The following is a 23,151-nucleotide window of genomic DNA, read 5'->3' as shown; positions in this document are numbered from 1 at the left end:
GCAGCTTATTGGATATTTTGGCTTAATAGTTATTTGAACCATGAATGACTATTTCTAACTAGCTTCTCCTGGACCCTTCCCAGTCATAGACAGGCTGTGTCATTTTCTGATTTTTCTCTGGTGTTGTCCCTAATAGTGTTTTGTTTTGTTTTTTTTAATAATAGCCAATTTTAAAAAAATAATAAATTTATGTATTTATGGCTGCATTGGGTCTTCGTTGCTGCACGCGGGCTTTCTTTAGTTGCGGCGAGCGGGGGCTACTCTTTGTTGTGGTGCATGGGCTTCTCATTGTGGTGGCTTCCCTTGTTGTGGAGCATGGGCTCTAGGTGCACAGGCTTCAGTAGTTGTGGCACACGGGCTCTGTAGCTGGGGCTCGCAGGCTCTGTAGTTGTGGTGCATGGGTTTAGTTGCTCCACGGCATGTGGGATCTTCCCGGACCAGGGCTCGAATCTGTGTCCCCTGCATTGGCAGGCAGATTCTTAACCACTGCACCACCAGGGAAGTCCCCCTAATAGTGTTTTATCTTAGCATGAGCAAAGATAGGAGCCAAAGGTGGTTTAGTTTACCGATTCTGCAAGTGCTATTTACATTAATTCTTTGGCATAGTGCAGTTTGTAAAGTGGCTGAACTCTTACTACTAAGCATTCTCTTTTGGAATTCTACTGCTCCATAAAGAGCTGCGAGGCTGCAAAAGGTGGCCGTGTGAAAATCTTTGCATTTGTAGTTTAATAAAGAGAACATTATAACACTGGAACTTTATATTTTAAATGAAGAGCTCTGTGTGTGTCTTTCTATTCTTTTTTCTCCTCCTCTTTTTTTCTCTGTGTGAAGTGTGTGTGTGTGTGTGTAATATTCATGTCACTTCCGTTTCCACCCCCAACCCCACCACTTGAGTGAGGTGCAGGGTCAGCCCTCACTGTGCATCTTTTGTGGTCAAATTGACTCTGTGGGCTGCTGAAATTGTTAGAAAAAAATTAGGACCTTTCACAATAAGTACCCAAAGAAGCTGCAACTATCCTCTAAAGCAGAGTGTCCATTACACACCAACCTTCAGGAAGACATAAAGCAGATGCCTCTCCTTTCACATTAGTGGTGGATGGACTAATGGTGACTAAGGAAGAACTACCACATTTTCAGGCTGTGTGTGCCTGGAGTGGATCACAAGGAATGGGGAAAAGCAATCAAAGAGGGAGCAACCAGGCCATAGAAATTCCAGCAGTCCTCCAGCTCAATGTTCTAGAAGTAGAGGCCATTTCACCCCATGCTCAGAGGGGCGATGGCTAGTGAGAGGCTTACTTACTTCCTCATACTTAGACCAGCACTAAACCCTACCCCAACACAGACACTTAGAGGAAGGCTTCCTCCTGTACAAACTGGATTTTTTCTAAAAAAGAAAAAGAACAGAGGCAGCTTCCAGAAGGACCTGTCTTATAGGAAATAAGAGCAGAGGCCAAGACTGAAGCAGATGCTGGGTCTGAACAGGGAGTGTATGCACCAAGAGCTTGCAACAAAACTAAAGGTAAAATGATGGGTGTGCTTTACTCAGCTAAAAGAGGAACAAATGGACGTGGTTTGTTCGGATGCTTCTGATCCAATTTACTGGTCATGCTACTCAATTTCTTTAGGGTATTATTTTGTCTTCTCTAAGTTGAGTCTTTGGTTGTGAATAGGTACTTAATTGGAATTCACCATGGGAACAAATGTGATATTAGTACAGGGATCTCGATGAGTTGGCAGTTCCTGAGAATAGACTATTATTACTTGGTTACCACTACTTCTGAGTAAATGAAAAACCTTAATGTTAAAAGAAATCTTTTTTGGCGTTTGAGCTGAATCTGAATGCTAGATAGAACTCTAGTTGGTTGCAAACTCTTATCAGTTTGTCACTCCTGTGAGAGACGATTTAAACCAGGGAGTCAGGGAAGAGAGCTGTGTGGAGGGTGTAGGGAAAGGTTTGCTCCTTTGCCCAGTTTTCTCAAAAGATCATTTATAAAAAGTTGAACAAGTCTACCACCAGAAAACAGTGGCATCCACATGATGAATAAATAACAAAGTGATCATTCTGAACATCCCTGGTGTTCCTGTAACCTATTTTTGTCTCCTCAGTACAATAATAGAACATTTTACACCACAGGAAAGAGCAAAATAATGGTGTGGATAGCCTCAGGCTTCGATAAGAAACCATTCCCTTGCTTTCCTGGTGTGAGAAGTAACCTATGCTTGACAAGTACAAAAAACTACTGACTTTATTCTGCTTCCATGGTGCCACCAAAACCATAAGGAGTTTAGTTTAAAAAAAAAAACCTACACCCTTCAGGAAAAAACTTACCTCCAACAAAACTTGAGGGAGAAGGGGCTGGTGATTTGGTGATTTTTTTCAGTATTTTTTTTAGTGCTCTATTTTTGTGGCAGTATTTATATTTTCACTTTATCTTTCTAATGAAGGTTTGGGTTGGTAATAAAAGATAGTGCATTTAAGTGAATAACTGTGTGTTTTGTGTGAATAAAAAAACCAATGGTGATTTTTGTAACTTTCTTTGCCTTTCTGTATTTCAGTTACCTAAACTGAATCTTTCTGAAGTACTGTAATTTTGGAGAGGCTAAACAAGTTACTTTTCATAAATGATCAGAGAGACCACCTATAAGATTAAGACAGTTGCATCACTTTTGCATGATGCCGTCTGAAAGAACTAATCTAAGCAAAAAGGAAAGGAAAACCAAAAACAAAACAAAACAACTATCTCTCAAAAATTGTTTTTCAATTTTAGAACAAAGCTTCTATCCTTTGTATCTCAGCCAGAGGGTGATGGGAAAAATCAGTTGGGTGGCAGTTAGTATATGTCCATAACTGCAGGTGCAGCCTCCGTGTCCTTATTAGACCCCTTGGTTACAGACCCCAGTGGGACAATGTATGAAAAATTACACTCACTGTCTAGGAAACTGGGAACTGAAAGTCCAATATCTGCCTCAGTGGAGTTCTGGCACCTGCATTATCCCTTCTGGGGATATAAGGGTCAACAGCTGCACAGAGACTTTTACTGTTCACAGATTCTGCACGTATCATAAAAGGGTGGTTAGTGTAGAGCTGCCTCTAGACATTACCAAGCACATGGGTACATGTCACTTGATATCCAGAGCATTCCATTGCTTTATACAAGAACCCAGTTTATATGAACTCGTGATGTAGAATCAATCAGCCCACTTCGATGTGCATCCATTATACCTGAAAACTGGCAGAAATGGGGGCTATGGAAGGAGGACGTCAAAGTAAGAAGGCTCTTTGTTAGCTTTGAACGTTTCTGTTCCATTTGAAACTAGGTGGCTAGGCTGAGGGGGAACCAGGAGGGATGAGGTTCAATGTGCTGGGTCCTCAAGAACTTTCATTATCAACAGCACCCAGTGAGCTCCAGAAAGAAGAAGCCATGGCTGCAGTGATATTGGAGAGCATCTTTCTGAAGCGATCCCAGCAGAAAAAGAAAACATCACCTTTAAACTTCAAGAAGCGCCTCTTTCTCTTGACCGTGCAAAAACTTTCCTACTATGAGTATGACTTTGAACGTGGGGTGAGTTTCTCTGCTGTGAAACCTGAGTTTTAAGGACTTGGCCTTAGATCTGCCTTGGGGGGAGGTAGATCCTTTTTGGTTGGAGGGGGTAGGTGGAAGGGATCCAAGTACACTTCAAACTCAGCAAAATGTTTCCTAGCCCAGAACTAGCTACAGACATACTGGAGCAAAAAATCAAAGGTGCTAAGAAGCTATGGGGAAAATCTCACCATGGATTCTTGCAGTTGGTGAGCACTCATTAAATGATTGTTGAGAATGAAATCAAAGACTTAGAAATTGCTTCCTTATTTTTTATGTTAAAGGCACACAAAGTCATCCACTCTTCTATAGTGTTTGCCCTCCATTTGGTAGTCAAAAAAGGTTAGGTTAATAGATCTGGAAGTTGTTTGGGGTTTGTTTGTTCGTTTTTTCAAAATGACAGGTCCTGATATAGAGTGTGGGTGTCACTTCACTGTGTTGAATGATGAGATAGCGAAATCTAATCATCTGGTTGCTTAATCGCTCTTAATCTTTCTCATTTTCTTCCTCATTCTCTTTCTCAGAGAAGAGGCAGTAAGAAGGGTTCAATAGATGTTGAGAAGATCACCTGTGTTGAAACAGTGGTTCCTGAGAAAAATCCTCCCCCCGAAAGACAGATTCCGGTGAGAAGAGGCTATTGTTAGAACTGGGCACGGGGGCAGGGGGCAGGAGGGTTTGCAGTTAAGAAATTTGGAACACTTCAATTCTCTGTAAATATACCTGTGATGCTGTGCAGTGTGGGACACATAACGCTCCCATATATGTTCTTCACACTGCCACATATTGGTTATGCTGAGTCTCAGCGTCTTTTCCCCAGACGCAGAACAACTCACTTAATCTGGAAAACTTGTAACGCCAAACTTAAGATGATATCACATCAAGTTTTCAAACTGATCAGAGATGATTGGTTTTACTCCCTCAGTCACCAGGATCAGATTTACAAGCTTGAGTTAGTCTGAAAGCCAGAACTCTAGGGCTCTGAGTCATGAGATTCTTTAGTAGCTCACTGTTTCTTCTCTCATTTCCCAGAGCCTCTCGAGGACCTAACGTCTACTGATTTCCTAGTTGACTTTTTTTAAAATCATTTTTTTCCTGATGTCAAGAGTAATGCGTATTTATTATAGAAACTTTGCAAAATATTTTTAAAAAGCACAAAAAGAAGATAAAATCATGCATAATCTCATTATTCAGCTAAAACAACTATTAACATGTTCCTGTATGGACTTAACATGTTTTTCTCCATTAACAACACATACACTCACACTAATATATATGTTATATATTTTAAACATAGAATCATATTATACTACACATCTTACTTTGCCACCTACATTTTCAATTTAACCATATAAACTTTTCCCCATAACAATAGATACTCTTTAATAAAATGATTTTAATGACTGTATAGTATACCCTATCATGGATATATTGTAATTTGTTTAACCAATCTCCTATTACTAGATATTTGTTTCCAATTTATTTGATATCATAAATCATGTTGAAAGGAACATTCTTGCATACATCTTTATGTACTTTTGTCATTCTTTTCTTTATAATAACTTCCTAGGAGTAATATTTTGTTCTTTCCTTTATGAAATCTGTATGCTTTATTTTTATAGTTTTATTCTATTTAATTTTGTAGAAGTAGAATTTGAATATCATATACACCTACAAGCTCTGTATGACAGTCTCTATTCCTCTACATTCTTTCCAACGCCAGATATTTTAAATATTTGTTAATTTGAAAGCCAAGAAAAATGATACTTCATTGATGACTTATTTTGCAATTTTTTTGTTACTCATAAGGTTGGACAATTATACGGCTACAGCTCATTTATATTTTTCCATTTGTGAATTCCTGTTAAATTTTTGGCCAGTTTTTCTATTGAAATGTTTACCTTACTCCTAGTACTTTTTAAGAGATCTAGCTATGTTAACTTTAACTATAATATATGTTGAAAATACTTTTCCAGTTTTTCATTTATCTTTGAATTTTGTTTATACTTTTTTTTTAACCATAGTGGGTTTTAAAGTCTATGTCATCAAATTAGCTCATCTTTCTCTTAATGGTTCTAACTTTTAGCATTATATTAGAAAGGCCTTGCCTCTCACAAAATTATGTAAATAGTTATGTTTTTTTTCTGTTAGTCATAGTTTCATTTTTTTATATAAAGCTCTTGAATCCATCCAGAATTTACGTTGGTGTATGGTGTGAAATAGCTACCTTAACTACCTGCCCCCCACCTCTGACAATATTAGTGGTTAAATGTTTGTCCCAGCATCATTTATTAATTAACCTCCCTTTCCTCAATAGTTTGAGATACCTGAGATTTTTTTTTTTGAATGAGTATGTGCTGGATCCTATGGATATGTTTCCCTACTGGGATATAGGAAGCAATCACTAAGGATTAGCATTGTCCATGCAGGAGAGCCCTCTGGAACCACTGCAAAAGACTCCCAGTACCTAGGGAAATTCAGAAAAGAGCAATGCATCAACCAATAACTATGATTTCTTCTGTCACTGCAGAGAAGGGGAGAAGAGTGCAGTGAAATGGAGCAGATTTCAATTATTGAAAGGTTCCCTTACCCCTTCCAGGTAAGGTATTTTCTCTCACTAGCTCACAAAGGGACCTGTAATATAATCGTTAGGGATGGCATGGGCTGTTAGTGTTTGCTTTTCTATTTTTCCAATCAAACATAGTTTCTTTTAGTCTCTACACCTCAAAGAGAATCCATAATGGCACTAATTCTATTATGGTGTATCTTGTCTATGGTAATGGCATTGAGAAAGATGCTCTGTTTGTTAAGTGAGCATTTCACTTCCTTCTAGTTCTGCCTATCTGTCTAATGGTGGTCATGTGGGTTGAAAAGACAGAAGAGGGGAGGGAAGGAGTAGTATTAGGAAGTTCGGTGTAGGGAAGGCTTATTAGACTTACATATAAACTTAAATTCTATTCTAGTCTGGAATAACTGAAGAGCCACATAGACATCTGTTTGGTAGATACAATGTAAGCCATAAAAGAGAGCAAGAGCTTCAGATTCAATCTCCGATTTGGTTTGCTTATGTCCTGAGAACTCTGAGGCCACATGTCATGAATATAGCAGCCTCTGCAACAGTGAAAGCCAGAAAAGGAAGTGGAAAGTCTCAGGGGAGGGGGCTTTCTGTCATGGATTTATGAGCACAGCAAGACTAACAAGCAAAAAGAAAAATGTAAAAGGATCTTGTTCATGTCCCTGACAGTAACAAAGTTTACAAAACCTGTGAAGGAGGGGTGTTTTAGACACAGTTTTTACTACCATTGTCTTTCAATAAGTTGATGTTTGACTGGGCTAGTGGATACTGGTAAATAGCAGATAATTCAAAATTAATTTACATTTGACTTTAGAATCCACTGTGATGTCTGTCAAGTCTGTGAGGGTTGGAACCACATCTTATATGTTTTGTACATCTCCATAACACCTAACACAATGCCTTGTACATGTGTGGTGTTCAAAAAATACTGACTGATTTGATGACAATGCTTAATATATACTTCACTCTTTTTGAAGTAGGTATGTAGTTCCAAACTTGGTTTATTTGGGCTAATATTGGCAAGGGGAGGCCACTAGGCAGTGGGGGGAAAATCAGCCAAGCGTTTAAAATGTGCTCCATATTGACGAAATGTATAATCCACATGTACTAATCAAGATTTGTTACATAAATCATTACTTCAATTATCTTCTATACAAACTCAAGGTTTAATAAGATCATAAAATATCCTTCATTGGATAAACAAAAATCATGACTCCACCAAGGGCTGAAGATTATGAACTAAGTTTACACACAAATTGAAATACAAGTCAAGAGGACCCAGGAGTATTCACAAAGCAAGGAGTTTCTAAGTCCTACATCCCTGGATATGAATTGTTCAGGAATTCTTCAGATGGTTCACATGACCCCAGCTCCACTGCTCACTGAAGACCCTGCCTTTTTTTGGTTTTCCAGTATCATTATACAAAGTTGTAGCTTAAGATTAGTTCCTTCAAGGTCTTTTTATTTTCTGACTCCTAACTGCTGAAGTCTGTGTGTCCATTGCCCCAGGTTGTATATGATGAAGGGCCTCTCTATGTCTTCTCCCCAACTGAAGAACTGAGGAAGCGTTGGATTCACCAGCTCAAAAATGGTGAGAATTATTTGGAAAATAAACTAGTTTCCAAAGAAAGAAGGAAAGGAAGGAAGGGAGGAAGGAAAGAGAAAAGTTGGGAGAGAGGGAGAAAAAGAGAAAGGAGAGAGAAAGAATGAAAGAGAAAGAAAAAGGAAAGAAAAAGGGAACAGGGAGGGAAGGAGAGAAGAAGAAAGGGAGAGAGGAAAAAAGAACAGATGGAAGAAAGGAGGTGAAAGAAAGAAGAAACAGAGGGAGAAGGGAAGGAGGGAGAGAGAGAAGGGAGGAGAGAGAGAGAATGGGGGGAGAAATATTGCATTTTCTTCAATATTAATGATACAATTGAGTTCAATATTCCATCATATGAATAAAAGATCACATGCTAGACTAAGAGTTTCAACTCAGTTCTACCACTGTCTCTCTAATGCAATTTTGTAATTGTAGGCCCTTCCATTTCCCTATTTATAAAAGAGGTCCCATTCTTTACACCAATTACAAGGGTGGTATGGTGTGGCATTCAATGGTTATTTCAATATTTTGAATCCTAGGTATGAAATATCTAGTTCCAAAAAAAATTAAATACGTGATTATGAGAGTGCTTGGGGTCAGAGTAAAGAACCTGGTTCCAAGTCCTCTTCTACCACTTATAAGCTGGGTGACCTCTGGCAAGTAGGCTAACAAGCTTCTTTGAGGCTCAGGTTTTTCTTCTGAAAGAGGAATAATAATGATGCCTACAGTACCTACCTCCAGGGTTGTCCTAAGGATCAAATGAGGTAAGGTATGTGAAAGCACATGGAAAACTGTAAAGCACTGTACGAGAAAGCACTGTACATCTTTTCATTGTGGATAAATATTTTCCAAGGAACTATTTCATGTTCCTTGCTTTGTGAGGACCTCAACTTGAATATAGTTCAGTATTTCACACAGACCATACAGTGTGCTCAGATAAACTTGACTGTAAATGCTTACAGCACAGGATGCATGCGCACATATTTGTGTGTATATATAGCCACATGTCAAGTGACTGAGAGATTAACTGGTTGAGTTGACATCAGGAAAGGCTGCCTAGAGAAACAGGAAGGATGGCAGACTGATAATGGCATGGTTGGGTTATTGCGTGACAGCCCTTTGTCTTAATAAACATTTAGACTCTGAAATGCAGTGGCTGACTACACCAGCTTTGTTCACTCCCTTGAATGTAAGTCTGGCTAACATAAAAATCATCAAATCTTTCAAGCTGAAAGAGGAGAGGAGAAAGAAAGAGAAGTGTCATTTACTTAGTTCTTTCTATGTACCAGACACCAAGCTAGACACCTTGTATTTATTATCTCATTTAATTCTCACAGCAACCTTGGGCTAAAAACAGCAACTAACACTTAATGAGCACTAACTCTGTACCAGGCTCTGTGCCAAGTGCTTCAAACAGACTAGCACATTTAATCCTCACAATAAGCTTATTAAGTATGTATTATTCCCCTATTTACAGATGAGGGAACTGAAGCTCAAAGGGGTTAAGTAAGTTGCTCAAGGGCAAATAGCTAGTGAGTGGTGGAGCCTGGGTTCTTACTACACCCCTAGGTCTGTTTGACTCCAAAGCCTAAGCTCATTGCATATTTTTGTGCTGCTTGGTTCTCAAGCCCAGAAACTGCACCTGTAGTTGGCTGCAAGATATTTTAGAGTAAGGCCATGTGAAGATTACAAATAGGTGATGTCTTGCACCACACAGTTCAGTTCTTGACATGTTTTGAAGTAAGAGGTCGGATTTAGCCCTGGGGGTACAAAATGAGCAAACACTTCAGTAATGCTTATTATGATCCAGGATCTTCTCTATATTCTTTACATATATTAACTCATTTCTTCTTCATATCAACCATATGAGGCAGTTATTTTCACCATCCCCATTTTAGAGATGAGAAAACAGAGGTATAGAGAGGTTAAATAACTGGCCCAAAGGCACTCAGTTAGTAAGTGGCAGGGTCAGGCTTTGAACTCAAGCTCTAGAGTCTGCGCTCTAAATCAAGATGCTACCTCCAAGGCAGAGAAATACACACAGAGCTCCAGAGGGCATATATATTTGTACTTCTTTGGTTCTCTCCACAGTGCCTCATAAATTGCCCTGCACACAGAAAGGGACCAACAAATAGGTGTGTTAATTGATTTTTCTGCAAGAGTAAACAACTACCACCAACTTGGGATCCACATTGATGGACAGCTAGGATTTAGTTTGGAAATAGGGGAAGGTGGGACATACTAGCTGAGGGAGAAACCAGTTGTATGTTAGCCCAACAAATATTTATTGAGTGCCCACTCTAGTGATAAGTTATCCTACTCTGAGGTAAAATGCACCAATTGGAAATCACTAACATGAAAAGGGGGCCTCATGGTATACTGGCTACCTCTGTAGTGGTATTGGCTGTGAAGAGGCATGAGGGAGCCTTCTGAGGTGCTGGATCTGAGTGGTGGTTAAATGGTTGTACACAAATATGGTTAGCTGGATATCTTAGATTGTACATTTTATTGTATGTAAGTTATACTTCAATTTAAAAAGTAGGGCCTCAGGTACCTCCTATTGAGCTGCCATCTTTTTTCAGTGGTACTTTCTATGCAAAGTTTATATTCCTGAGGACTTAGCCCTGGGCTCTCTCCTTCCACTTCCTTGAACATGGCAGTGGGCACTTTAATGTTACAGCACCACAGATATTTGTCTACATTCACTCTAGACTCTTCATTTGGTCCAGCTCAATAGAGGCTATCCTAACTGCAGCTTCAAAAATAAGCAAATGACCTGACCTCACCAAAATGAATGAAAGAGTGGCATTGGTGAAACTCCAATGACATATATGGGGAGTAATCATTCATTCATTCCCCAAACAGAATTTTAGCCATTATCCTGAAAAAAAAGAATATGAGAGATCAACCCATCAAGTACTTGGAATGTGCATCAACCATTAGTGCTTCCCAGATAGGTCTGGCCCCATGCATTGGTGAAGTAAGCAGTTTTCTCCTAGTCCTCCCACTGGGACGCTGTCATAATCAGCTTGGGCTACCATAACAGAACATCATAGACCAGGTGACTTAAACAACAAACATTTACTTCTCACAGTTCTGGAAGCTGGGGAGTCCAAGATCAAGGTGTTGGCCAATTTAGTTCCTGGTGAGAACTCTCTACCTGGCTTGCAGACCGGTCACTTTCTCACTGTGTTCTCACATGGCAGAGAGAAAGAATTTCTCTCCAGTCTCTTCTTCTAAGGGCACTAATCCCATCATGAGGGCTCCACTCTCATGACCTAATTACCTCCCTAAGGCCCCATCTCCTAATATCATCGCACTGGGGGGGGCTTCATTATATGAATTTTGGGGGACACAAACATTCAGTTTGTAACAGACACTCTGCTTTTGCAATTCTCTCCTAAGTAGCTAGAAATACCAGCGCTGCGTTAACCAACAAAAGAAGGGGTGCCATCTTCGAGGGACCTCTTAATTATTTGGGAATGTAGGGTGGGTTCATAATGAGTGTGCTGGAGGTAGGGGGGCAGGAAGCCCTATAGCCTCTCATTAGCATATTAGCATAGCTTAATTTATCAGAGCAGCTAGTTGTTGATTAAGAATTTTTGAAATGTCTACTGGTGCCCAAGCCTGCACCCAAGACTCTTCAAATCCCTGGGTGATGGTAGTGGCATGGTGGGGGGGCAGAGTGTGGGAGCAATCAGTTCTGGCTGGGAGGAGTACCTGGAACATTGTTCAGAATTGCCAGTGCCTGGTAATAATGAAAGTCAGACAGACTTTTGCTTGGTTTTATTATTTTAAAGTTCTCTACAGACGATGTAGCCCCCTGTAGCCTGCACCCCATCTGAACAGCTCCCACCACCATGCATTTGGTGCAATGGTGAAGGGGTATTCTGAAAAAGTGAGGGGTGAGGGTGGGCAGGGTAGACTGGTTAGAAGCCTTCAAATCCATGTTTAGAAAAGCATCAAGATAGCACTTAAAAAAAGATGGCACTTTTTGTTCATTTGCCTATAAAATGCATCTGGCCACCAGTAGCTTCTAGGCCTCCCCCAAGGTCTTAAGTGAGTGGAGTGTGACTAGCAAGCTCTTAAGGACTTAAGTTGGTCTCTACAGAGGAAGGTTTTATTTTGTTTTTGTTTTTATCTTTAAAAAAAGTTACGCAGAGCTTCTTTTTAGCATCAAATGCTGAAATGTGTATGTCCTCAAATATGCATATTCTTAGACCAGCCTAGGTCTTTGCCCCAGTGCTAGCTATTGTCAATTATTTCATTTGTCTTTGCTTTTCTGTTAACTGGCAACATGATCCCAAGATGACTTGTCTAACTGACTTCCAGTTAAGATTCTTGCAATGCCACAGATTAAAAACTGTAAAACTAATTCCTCTTATCTGCAAATCTCTCATCCTGAGAGATCTTTTGGGCCTCACAACCCTGTGAGGGAAATGGAACTGCTGTGTTTGTCTCCCACAATGAGCTCAACCTACCTCAGTGGCCCTAGGAAGACTGAACTATGTTTATTCTAGAGGCAGAATCACCTTCATTTGATCCTGAGCTCTGCTCTGTTGACTGTTCTATGAACACAGAAAGCGTGAGGCAGAAGTTCTCACAAAGACAAATATCTCTAAAAGATCACCCCAGGAGCTGGGACATTGGTATATTGAGAGCCGGAGTGAGAGTCTGGCTTGTCACGTTGTTTCCCTTATCTGGAAAAGACCACCATAGTCAACACCTGCCTTACAGGAAGACTGTAATGGCTACCGGAAAAACAAAGATAAAATATTTTTGTTCTGGGGCTCTGGAGAATCAGATATTCTTATCACTTTGGTCACCGGTTGGGAGATAGTCATCATAACAGACCACTGAAGAGAACTGCACAGGAACTCTCTGGGCCCAAGCATGTGAGCCAACTGGTCCTCTGTCTGCTTCCCTTCAGGGTGGCTGAGGAAGGGGCAGTTGTTTGAAGCTCACTACTAAACTCAAGGGGGAAAACATGCCTATGGTGGCTTCTCCCACATGTCAGATGTGACCTCTCTCTCTCTCTCTCTCTCTCTCTCTCTCTCTCTCTCTCTCTCTCTTCTCTCCTGTTACAGTAATCCGGTACAACAGTGATCTGGTACAGAAATACCACCCTTGCTTCTGGATCGATGGGCAGTATCTCTGCTGCTCTCAGACAGCCAAAAATGCTATGGGCTGCCAAATTTTGGAGAACAGGAATGGAAGTAAGAGATCTGATCAATATAATTTCTCCCTCCTTTGACTATCCATCACTTTCTCAGGGCTCTATCAAACCCAGGTTTGTACATTTGGGCCAGTGCACAAAGGAGGGTGGGACACGAGATTAGTGGGGGCCAAACTTCAGCTGGTGCTCTGTTCTTCCAGCTGGGTGACGTAGCACTGGGCTGTATCATTCCGGACTTTTCCTAACTTACGTAACGTCAATGAGTACAAGAGTAAATTTCCTGACCAAACCTGTCCCTGGGCCCTTTCTGAAGATGCACTCTGTATCTATCGTCACTGGTTTCTCACTTTGCAGGCTTAAAACCTGGGAGTTCGCACAGAAAGACAAAAAAGCCTCTTCCTCCCACGCCTGAGGAGGACCAGGTATACAGGGAAATTGGGTGCTGCTACTGTTTAAATTGAAACTTACAATCACACCCTGAAAACAGACCAAAGTCTTAGAATTCTCCCTGGGATTTGGCAGTGTAAATTGGTATTCTTGCTGAGACAGGGGCTTTGTCCTTCTAATTAGGACTTCCTCTTTGGTGGAGAGATGGAGGGCTAGTAGGAAGCTCTTGGCAACCATTTAATCCAATCACCTGTTTAAAACAAAACAAAGCCTGATTTTTTTTAATGAAAAATATTTTCAACCATAAAGTTGAAAAATTTTAACAGTGAATATCCATATACCCAACATCTTGATTTTATCACTATTATATTACTTTAAAACTTGATTTTGGGGGTTACTTTTTGAGGTCTAGAAAGCTCTTTCTCATATATTGTAAATAAGCAAGGCAGAAATTATTATACTCATTTTGAAAACTAAGAAAAGAAGATTCAGAGCCACTTAGTAGGTCCATGTACTAGTTTAGCGCCAAGAAGCTTTCCCGATTATGGCTGTACATGGTTTTTGTCCAGAAAGTTTAAAAATACTGATGCCTGGGTCCAGCCCTCAGAGATTTTGACATAATTGGTCTTTGAAACTGCTTAGGTGTCAGGATTGTTAACCGCCTGCTGGATGGTTCTGATGTGCATTCCAGGCTGAGAGCCCCTGCATGGGTGCTTAAAACTGGTTGTTGAATGAATGCTGAATAAACCTTTTATTTTGCCTGATTTGGGTTAGAACAGTGTCTCCAGTAAGCCAGAGAGTTGGGGAAGAACAGGAGAGTGCTTCAAATCTAGCCAACTCCACCCCTACTTTTTCCTCTTAACAACACAGATCTTAAAAAAGCCACTGCCCCCTGAGCCAACAGCAGCACCTGTCTCGACAAGTGAGCTGAAAAAAGTTGTAGCCCTTTATGACTACATGCCAATGAATGCAAATGATCTACAGCTGCGGAAGGGCAACGAATATTTTATCCTGGAGGAGAGCAACTTACCCTGGTGGCGAGCCCAGGATAAAAATGGGTGAGTTCACGCCTGCCCTTCCTGAGCCTTGTGCCCACCTACTCTATACACACGCAAAATCCTGCAGCATAATTCCGCTACTCAGTATCCTGATCAGAAATTGTTCTTCCCACACCAAAAGGAATATGCTCTCCCTCCAAGTACTTCTCAGAGGGCAGCTCTACACGTGGCCACCTCTCTGAGCCTGTAGAGTATGGCCCACATGTTGTCGAGCACATGTAATCAATGCCGCATGTGCAGAAGCTACACACTTCACTGGCCTAGCCATGCATTGGCAACATGATTCTCTTGGAGGGAGGGGCATTTTATATACCTCCATTCGAGATTGGTTCTGAGCCCAAGGATACAGGGCGTCCAGATCTGTCTCTCTCCCAGGATGGGAAGTGCTGGATGATCTATCACATTGTCTCCTCTACAGGCAGGAAGGCTACATCCCTAGTAACTATGTAACCGAGGCAGAGGACTCCATAGAAATGTATGAGTGAGTATGCTTATGTTCCTAGCACACAATCTTCCCAGAGGAACTAAATATAGTATAAACTTCTTTTTATACTTTCAACAAAATTTTGATTTCAAGATACCTATTAAAATCAGTGTCAACTGGGTCAAATGATGCCACTCAAGTTAGTGCCTCTGTCTTACCCTCATCCCAAACACCCTGTTGATGAAAGCTGGAGAGGTCACCACACCCCCTCCTCCCCCCAAATCCAGAAGAACCACACCAAGACAATCTGATAGGAAACATTTGAAAAGGTGAAAATGGCAAACTTCTGTGGATGTGCTTCCTCCCTAATCATGGAAGTGGGTTGTCCTTGAAGGCCCTGTCCCTGATCCCTTCCCTGCAACCTTCTTCCACCTGCCTTTGCCCTCTACTCTCCATTTCCATGATTCTGCAGTGCCAAGCATGCTTTGGGAAAGGGATGTAGTATGCTACGCACATGATAAGACACTCGGTAAACAGAGGTTGAGTGAATTGACTGACTCACTGGCATGGATGAGCCTCAGACAGCACTCTAATCTCTGAGCCACTTACACCACGGCCTAGGAGCCACACAAGCACTCTCTCTTTACAGGTGGTATTCCAAACACATGACTCGGAGTCAAGCTGAGCAACTGCTAAAGCAAGAGGTAAGTATGTGACCACAAGCAAATGGCATTCTCCTTGCACAGCAAGCAAGGATCCTGAATTGCGGGCTTGCTGCTGTCCGCCATCTCCAGGCAAAGCAGGGTCAACGCTGGCATTTTATGGGGTCCCAATTATACTTTTCACTGTCAAAAGCAATGAGGCTGCAGCTCAAACATGGAACTTGGCAGTGAAATCAAGCCTTCTATAATATTTTATCTCGGGTTTGGGCAGGTGGGATGCAGGTGTGAGCACCACTTCCTCCTGACGGTCAGCTTCTTTTTCATCGTTTCAGGGGAAAGAAGGAGGCTTCATTGTTAGAGACTCCAGCAAAGCTGGAAAATATACTGTGTCTGTGTTTGCCAAATCTACAGGGTAAGTGTTACTGTTTCAAGGCCCTGGGGACAAAGGACAGGGGTGCCCAACCAGCAGTTCCTTAATGAAGTGCTCCTCTCACATCCTCTGTCACTTAAACTCAAAACTCATCTCACTTCACTTCTTGGGTCCTTTGGACCCTTGTTCCCAAGTTGCTGACTCAGCGTCCACTTCTTCAGGGAACCTCAAGGGGTGATACGCCATTATGTTGTGTGTTCCACACCTCAGAGCCAGTATTACCTGGCTGAGAAGCACCTTTTCAGCACCATCCCTGAGCTTATTAACTACCATCAGCATAACTCGGCAGGTAAGTACCAGGGGAGCCAGAGAAGAAGGGTGTGACAAATACCAGAAGAAGCAATTTAGGACAAGGTGGTTAGGGGAAGAATAAGCCTCACAGGGTAATGGGAATTAGCTGTGAAAATAAACCCCTGTGATGCTGGGTCGAGGTCAAGTGAAGAGGTGGTCAAAGGCAGACCTTATGCCCTGTAGGGACTGACTTCTTATTTGGTGATTGATGCTCAGTACTAAGGAAAGACATAAAGGAGACTGGTAATTAATCAATCAGCAATATTCATTGTGTTCCTGGTGTGTACTCAGCAATTTTCTTGTTACTAGAGAACACACGAAAACTATTAGTTGAAGTCCTTGCCCTCAAAGGACATACAGCCTCAAAAACATCAGAAGAGAGTTTCTAAGCAGGGTAGTCATTCTAAAAACTGGGAGATTGGTGAGAGCACGAATACATGGGAAAAACTTCATCAAGAAGGCTTGCTGCTGTCCACCATGTCCAGGCAAGGCAGTATCAAGGCTGTCATTTTATGTAGTCCCAATTACACTTTTCAGTATCAAAAGCAGAAGTAGCATGTGAGCTAAGACTAGGCTGGGAGGTGGGGATATATTTAGCTGGGGTGTATATTTCAGTTAGCATTCTCTCTTTCTTGTCCCTGAAGAACATCTGTAAGAGGAGAAACTTCCAGAAAAATTCGGGTTCATGGAGATCTTCTGGGATTCAAAATGTACTAGAAAGATGAACACTGGAAGCGTGAGGCTTTAAGTGAGGGTGTGTGAGGCATCTCACCCCCTGCTCCGCACCAGCAGCATGACTCTCTTTGTATGTTTCAGGACTCATATCTAGGCTCAAATATCCAGTGTCTCAACAAAACAAGAATGCGCCTTCCACTGCAGGCCTGGGCTATGGTAACTGATTATTTCTCTAGGGTAGGGTGGACCGGCCAGTTGGAAGGACTACGTCTGGCAGACCCAACCAGACCTTGCCTCTCAATCATCCTTGCAGCACACTGTTCTATCCCAGCTGCTGCAAGGAAGGTTAAGACAGAGCCAGACCAAAGTTATCTAATGATTTTCCTCCCTCTGGTGGCTCCTACTGGGACTGCAAAAACATAGATTCATAAAGGGATTTATTTTTTAATTGTGGGGAAAAAATCATAAAGGGATTTTAAGAGGATGTCTAGTTTATCTTCTTGCTTTATGCCTGACTTGTACCTAAATTCCCAGACTCCTCCAATCAGTAATCCCCTGTCCCTGAGATTTACCTGAGCAAGGATGGATTAGTACCCCTGAGAATTTCCCTTTTACTGCTTGTCTATTTCTACCCCCAGTAGGGATTCTTATCTATTGTAGAAATTATACATACATGACTCCCAAATAATCACATCAAGGCTTTGTTGTTATAGGATCGTGGGAAATCGATCCAAAGGACCTGACCTTCTTGAAGGAGCTGGGGACTGGACAATTTGGAGTAGTGAAGTATGGGAAATGGAGGGGCCGGTATGACGTGGCCGTCAAAATGATCAAAGAAGGCTCCATGTCTGAGGATGAGTTCATTGAAGAAGCCAAAGTCATGATGTGAGTTACAGTCCAAACTCAACTCTCCATCCAGTCTAGGAATTACCAGGATGGTTCCCACTGGGGTTTAAGGTGATTTATAGTAAGAGAGATTTGGGACTACGGCCTGAGGTCAAACTTTGATTGGTGGGAGTAACTGCTAAGGTAGTCATTTCTCTTAGATATTGGTGGAGAGTAGTATTGATCATAGGCATGTACCATCTCAGTAGCATTTGGGGGTAAATGTAGAAAATGAGACTTTCAAAAGGAAGACATTCTGATGTAGCCTTAGTGTTCATTCAGCCCTGGGCTTGTTTCCTGTTCTATTGATGGACTCCAAATCCTGGCTCACCCTCATATATTAGGCACTTCTGGAGTTTAGGGTAGGGAGGAGCATCATCTTGCTATTTTGGTCCCTCATCTGACACTCTACTCCCAGGTCAACTCCTTTCCTCCTCAGCTCCTTTCTGAATAGTATTCAGAGCCAGAAAGGGAGGACTAGTTCACTGCCTTTCCTGTAGGAATCTGTCCCATGAGAAACTGGTGCAGTTGTACGGCGTCTGCACTAAACAGCGCCCCATCTTCATCATCACTGAGTACATGGCCAATGGCTGCCTCCTGAACTACCTGAGGGAGATGCGCCACCGCTTCCAGACTCAGCAGCTGCTGGATATGTGCAAGGATGTCTGTGAAGCCATGGAATACCTGGAGTCAAAGCAGTTCCTCCACCGAGACCTGGTAGGACCTCAGAAGGATTGGCCTGGGTCCGAGGGCTGAGGGGGTGGAAGTAGCAAAGGAAGACCTATCACACATGGCTGAGGAGGGTGGCTGAAGCCATCATTTTAGTTTTATCTAGAAAACACTGTAAGTTTGGTGAGCCTCTGCCCCAGTGGTCAGCCAGTCAAAGATCTCCGGCCTCAACACCACAAGTTCTGCCATAGTGGGAGCTAGAGCACTCACTCCCAACCCCCTACCATGACAAGGAAATGGTGGGGTCCTTCAGGGGCAGAAGGGTAGCCCTGCTTCCCGATGGGACTGCTCTTAGCACAGAACCATCATTTTGGTTATATCAGAGTCACAAACTGGGGGTCTGTTGGTGCATTTGGGTTTTTTAATGTTATATATTAGTTAGCAAACACTTAAAAACATTTCACATTAAAGAACTGAATTTCCAGCTTCTCTTGAAAATCTAGACCGTCTTGTAACACCAGGCCCACATTCCCATAGGCCATGCTAACAGTTGGCTGGAGCTGACACCTATGAAAATGTGGGCCTGTTACAATATGGTCTAGCTGATTACAGGAAAGTGGCTGGCCTCCTTTAGACCAGACACTTTCCTGACACCTCCACCCACCCACTTCACTCTGTCACTTCACCTGCCTGGCCTCTGGAGGCATCCGAGTTTGGGCCCCTGCTTATTTCAGCCGGGCCAAGGCTCAAATCGCCCTAGTCCCACTGGTAGAAAAGCAGAAAACAAAACACACTTTCCTTCTGTTCTCCCTTAACTCTCTCGGCATTTCAATGCAGGAAGGGTTGTTGTGGAATTGCCAATGTGAGTGAAATCATTCTACAAGTCCTCAGTGCTTTACTTATGACTACGGGGGTTGCTCTATATGTGGTGGAAGTGCATCAAAATTTCTCAGGGGCATCAACTGACTCCTGTTAGATGGGAAGGTGTCTCTGTGTGAAGATGAGGCTTCCCTGGCTTCACTCCCCTGGTGGGCAGAAGTTTTGTGCCTTTAACCTGTGTGCCAGGGACAGAGTCTCACTGGTATGTGTTGCACTACAGGCGGCCCGAAACTGTTTGGTAAACAATCAAGGAGTTGTTAAAGTATCTGACTTCGGCCTGTCCAGGTGAGTGTGCCTTTTTCATCTTTCCCTCTAAAAGTAAAAATGGCACGGTACAAACATGAGGTGACACTGTAATTTTTAATCCTCTCCCTTTTCCCCCTAATTCTGGTCTTTTCCACCATCTTTCTATACCTTTTCTTTTACTGAATGGTTTAAGTCACTTTCCACCTCTTGTTTTATTGTTATATCCCTCTCTTCTCCTTTCTCCTTTGCTCTTTTTTAAAAAGCTAATTTCTCCAATAATTTATGTTGATCTGTTAATCCTGTTGACTTTACTCCATGTCTCATTCTTTCCTAATCAGTCTAATTTCCACTGACAACTGCAGAATAGAAGGAAGGGAAGGACGAGAAAAGAGAAAGGAAAGAAGGCTAGAGAAGAGGAAGGGAGTACCTATTAGATCTTATTTCACTTCATCCTTGCTGTAACCATATTGTCAACCAGGAAAGCTAAATCGGATATGAAAACAGGAATCTGTTAGAAATAACATTTGTAAAAGACACTGGTTGGCCTGTAGGCGTATATTTGTGCAACTCTTGTGGCTGTGCCAAGAAAATTTAAGCAAATATCAAGCTCTCCAAATTCTAACAGTAACAAGTCCTGAATCCTTTGCAGGTATGTTCTGGATGATGAATACACAAGCTCGGTAGGCTCCAAATTTCCAGTCCGGTGGTCTCCACCAGAAGTTCTTATGTATAGCAAGTTCAGCAGCAAATCTGACATTTGGGCTTTTGGTGAGTGGATAAGATTACATGGATTATACAGCTCAAAGGAAAAGGAACGCAGTGGGGGAAATTCACATTCTGCAACCTGCACAGAGAGACTGTTATTTGTTCTTGCTTTCATTCATCTAATTCTTAGGGAGTCAGGCACCACAGAGGTTTCTGGGGATTAAAAACAGTAAACTAGACATGATCCCTGCCTTCTTAGAACTTAGAATATATTGAGGGAAACAAACAATTCATTCAGTATGCCACAGCTTCTGAATACTGATTATGCACCACGGACTCTGACTCTGCCAGACCCTATAACTATAAAGACAAATAAGATGATGTCTCTCTCCTAAAGGACTGATAGTCAAGGGCAACCCTGATAACCCTCCAGTGTACTCAGTATTATAGCAGAAGTCTGAACAAAACGAAAAAAAGCACAGAGGGGGGAACCAGATGAATGTAATGTTTGAGGTTGATTTAGGAAGACTAGGATCCCTACTACCCAGAAACAACACATTGTTTTTTCATTTTCTAGGGGTGCTGATGTGGGAAATTTACTCTCTGGGGAAGATGCCATATGAAAGATTTACTAACAGTGAAACAGCTGAACACATTGCCCAAGGCCTACGTCTCTACCGGCCTCATCTCGCTTCAGAGAGGGTATATACCATCATGTATAGCTGCTGGCATGAGGTAAGTGTTTTACTGGGACCTCAAATTATTTCCTTGAACCTACTTTCACATTTAGCTGGCCAAGCACCCTGGCCCCACTCTCCCGGGCCACATAGCAGCTGGGCACAGACAGATAGCTGTGCACATTCTTGGATCCTGGCCTACACCCCAATCCTTTCACGGCCAGAAGTTTTTCCAGGCCCATTCCAATTCTCACTAGAGTATCATTAGCAGACCCCAATACCAACTCGGCTTTAGGGAGAGGGGTGTTGTGGGGCCATGTCACCTAGCATAAGCAGGCAGCCAAAGGCACTCAGACAAGTGTACGGACATTAAAAAAAGAAAAGTCATTAAAATCTGTGTTCATTCCTTTGGGAGTCATTGGCCCTTTCTTCTACTTTACTAACTGCACACCTTTTCTGGCTGTGGTCCTAAATGAGATTTTTTTTAAAACCCTAAGGCCTGAAAGGAAACTAAAATAGGTAGTGTTCATGTTTTTTTTTTTTTAATACAGTGCATTACGGGATATGTGGGTAGATGTGGTATTTTGAAAATAAAGAGCCTGTCCCACTATTAAAATGCTTTGCTGCTCTCACCTTGGGTTCTTCCAGGGGTGCCTTCTCCACTTTCAGTAGATCCTTGGCAACCTTAATTTGGCAACCTAAATGTCTAGTAGGAAATGAGTGCTCAGCTCTTAGTTCTGCCCCACGAGAAACAGGGAAAGACAGACAGTGTCCAACAAGCATATATGTGAACCTGGAGCCATCTCTGTGGGGTGAAAAGTGGGCATTTGGATCAGAACATGGCTCCTTTCCCTTCAACAAATCACTGAGGTCACAAAGAAAGTTTGGAGAAAGGGCAAACCCCTAGGAGCCATTTCCCTTCTCTCTCCCGTGCCAAGCAGGATTAAGGGTGATTGACTATGCTCCCTCCCAACTAGGACATCCTCACTCTGCTAGTTAAGTATTTCAGACAGGCACTTTCTCCACAGCTTGTTTAAAGTAATAGTCATGAAACTGGATTCACATCAGAATCCCTGGGAAACTCTTAAAACTGGGCCTTATCTCCAGAGATTCTGATTAGGTATGTCTAGAGTGGGACTTGGGTATGTCTTTTTAAACTTCCCAGGAAATTCTGATACTCAGCTAGGTTTGAGAATCACTGATTCAAAGGAACAAGAAATTGATGACTTTTTGGTTTTGATGGATTGAGACCCTTCTTGCATGAATATGCCCTGAGTCACTAAATACCTCAGGGGCTTATGGACCAATGGCTATCAAAGAAGGCCTTAGTCTGGAGGCCAGACGGTGGTAATAAGAGGTCCCAGGTGCTTAGGATCCCTACCCAGTGATGCAGCCCATGGTCTTGAAATGTTCATTCCTTTGTTAACTTTGGCTACAGGATGGTAGAAACAAGTGTTTGAAACCAAACTAAAAATTACCACAGCTTATAGAATTTCAGCTCTGTCAACCAGTTAAACTTCTTTGGTAGCCACTTGAGGTTCCAAAATAAGAATGCATTGGTGCACAATTATGTAATGAATTTTGCCCTTAGTTTTAATCAGTGTTTGTCAGTGGAATTTTCACATTGTCCTCACCACATTAATAACCCGAGTTACTAAAGATTTAAAGCGCACAAGGATTTTATGGAGCACTTCTATTTCTCCCCCCACCCCTTTTTTCTTTTGGTAATCCATAGGGTACGCTACTGGGCATATAGCATAAACTTCATAAATATTTGCTGTTTACTCACTGTGCTTCCCTTGAACTTTGGACTCTAGTCCACTATAACACTTTATTTTCTCTTTGGTTTTAGAAAGCAGATGAACGTCCCACCTTCAAACTTCTTCTGAGCAACATTCTAGATGTCATGGATGAAGAATCCTGAGCTCACCAATAAGCTTCTTGGTTCTACTCCTCTACTCAAGCCCCAACTTCACTTTCTTTAAGGAAATCCCAGGCTTACAGGCCCTGGAGCCTTTGTGCTCTTGCTGAATACACAAAGGCCCCTCTCCACATCTAGGAATGCCTTTCTATCTCTTTCCTTGGATAGTACCTTCTGAGCAAAGGCCAAGGAATTATTGTGCCTGGTATTTTCCCCCAGAGAGGAAATTTCCCAAGAGTATGAAAACACACTGAATTTGGGATGGAAACATTTTTGGGGAGGGAGGGAATGTAAATAGCCTCACAATGGGTCCAACTGCTCTTTGGGTAGGCAA

At 42.0% G+C, this 23,151-nt stretch overlaps 1 protein-coding gene across 2 annotated transcripts; it reads left to right on the top strand.

The window, feature by feature from the left end:
- Positions 1-1,465: 1,465 nt before the first annotated feature.
- BTK (Bruton tyrosine kinase) lies at positions 1,466-22,820 on the top strand (the record flags this gene model as incomplete). 2 transcript variants are annotated; one of them, XM_079727624.1, is made up of 19 exons in its annotated part: positions 1,466-1,519; positions 3,394-3,563; positions 4,106-4,204; positions 6,109-6,177; positions 7,663-7,744; positions 12,820-12,948; positions 13,263-13,330; positions 14,166-14,353; positions 14,772-14,834; positions 15,427-15,481; positions 15,772-15,851; positions 16,031-16,158; positions 16,977-17,051; positions 17,549-17,720; positions 18,221-18,437; positions 19,489-19,553; positions 20,164-20,282; positions 20,797-20,954; positions 22,749-22,820. In XM_079727624.1, 18 exons carry the CDS (start codon positions 3,423-3,425, stop codon positions 22,818-22,820), a joined length of 1,980 nt encoding a protein of 659 aa, XP_079583750.1. The 2 variants fall into 2 exon arrangements, with proteins under 2 accessions (XP_079583750.1, XP_079583751.1); XM_079727625.1 differs by lacking the exons at positions 1,466-1,519; positions 16,977-17,051; positions 17,549-17,720; positions 18,221-18,437 and having other exon boundaries at positions 3,423-3,563; positions 16,031-16,094.
- Between the last annotated feature and the right edge of the window lie 331 nt (positions 22,821-23,151).

The sequence above is a fragment of the Hyperoodon ampullatus genome (genome assembly GCF_949752795.1).
Source record: "Hyperoodon ampullatus genome assembly, chromosome: X".
NCBI lineage: Eukaryota > Metazoa > Chordata > Mammalia > Artiodactyla > Ziphiidae > Hyperoodon > Hyperoodon ampullatus.
Note: the sequence above shows the minus strand (reverse complement) of the source record. Positions and strands in the feature narration are given on the sequence as shown.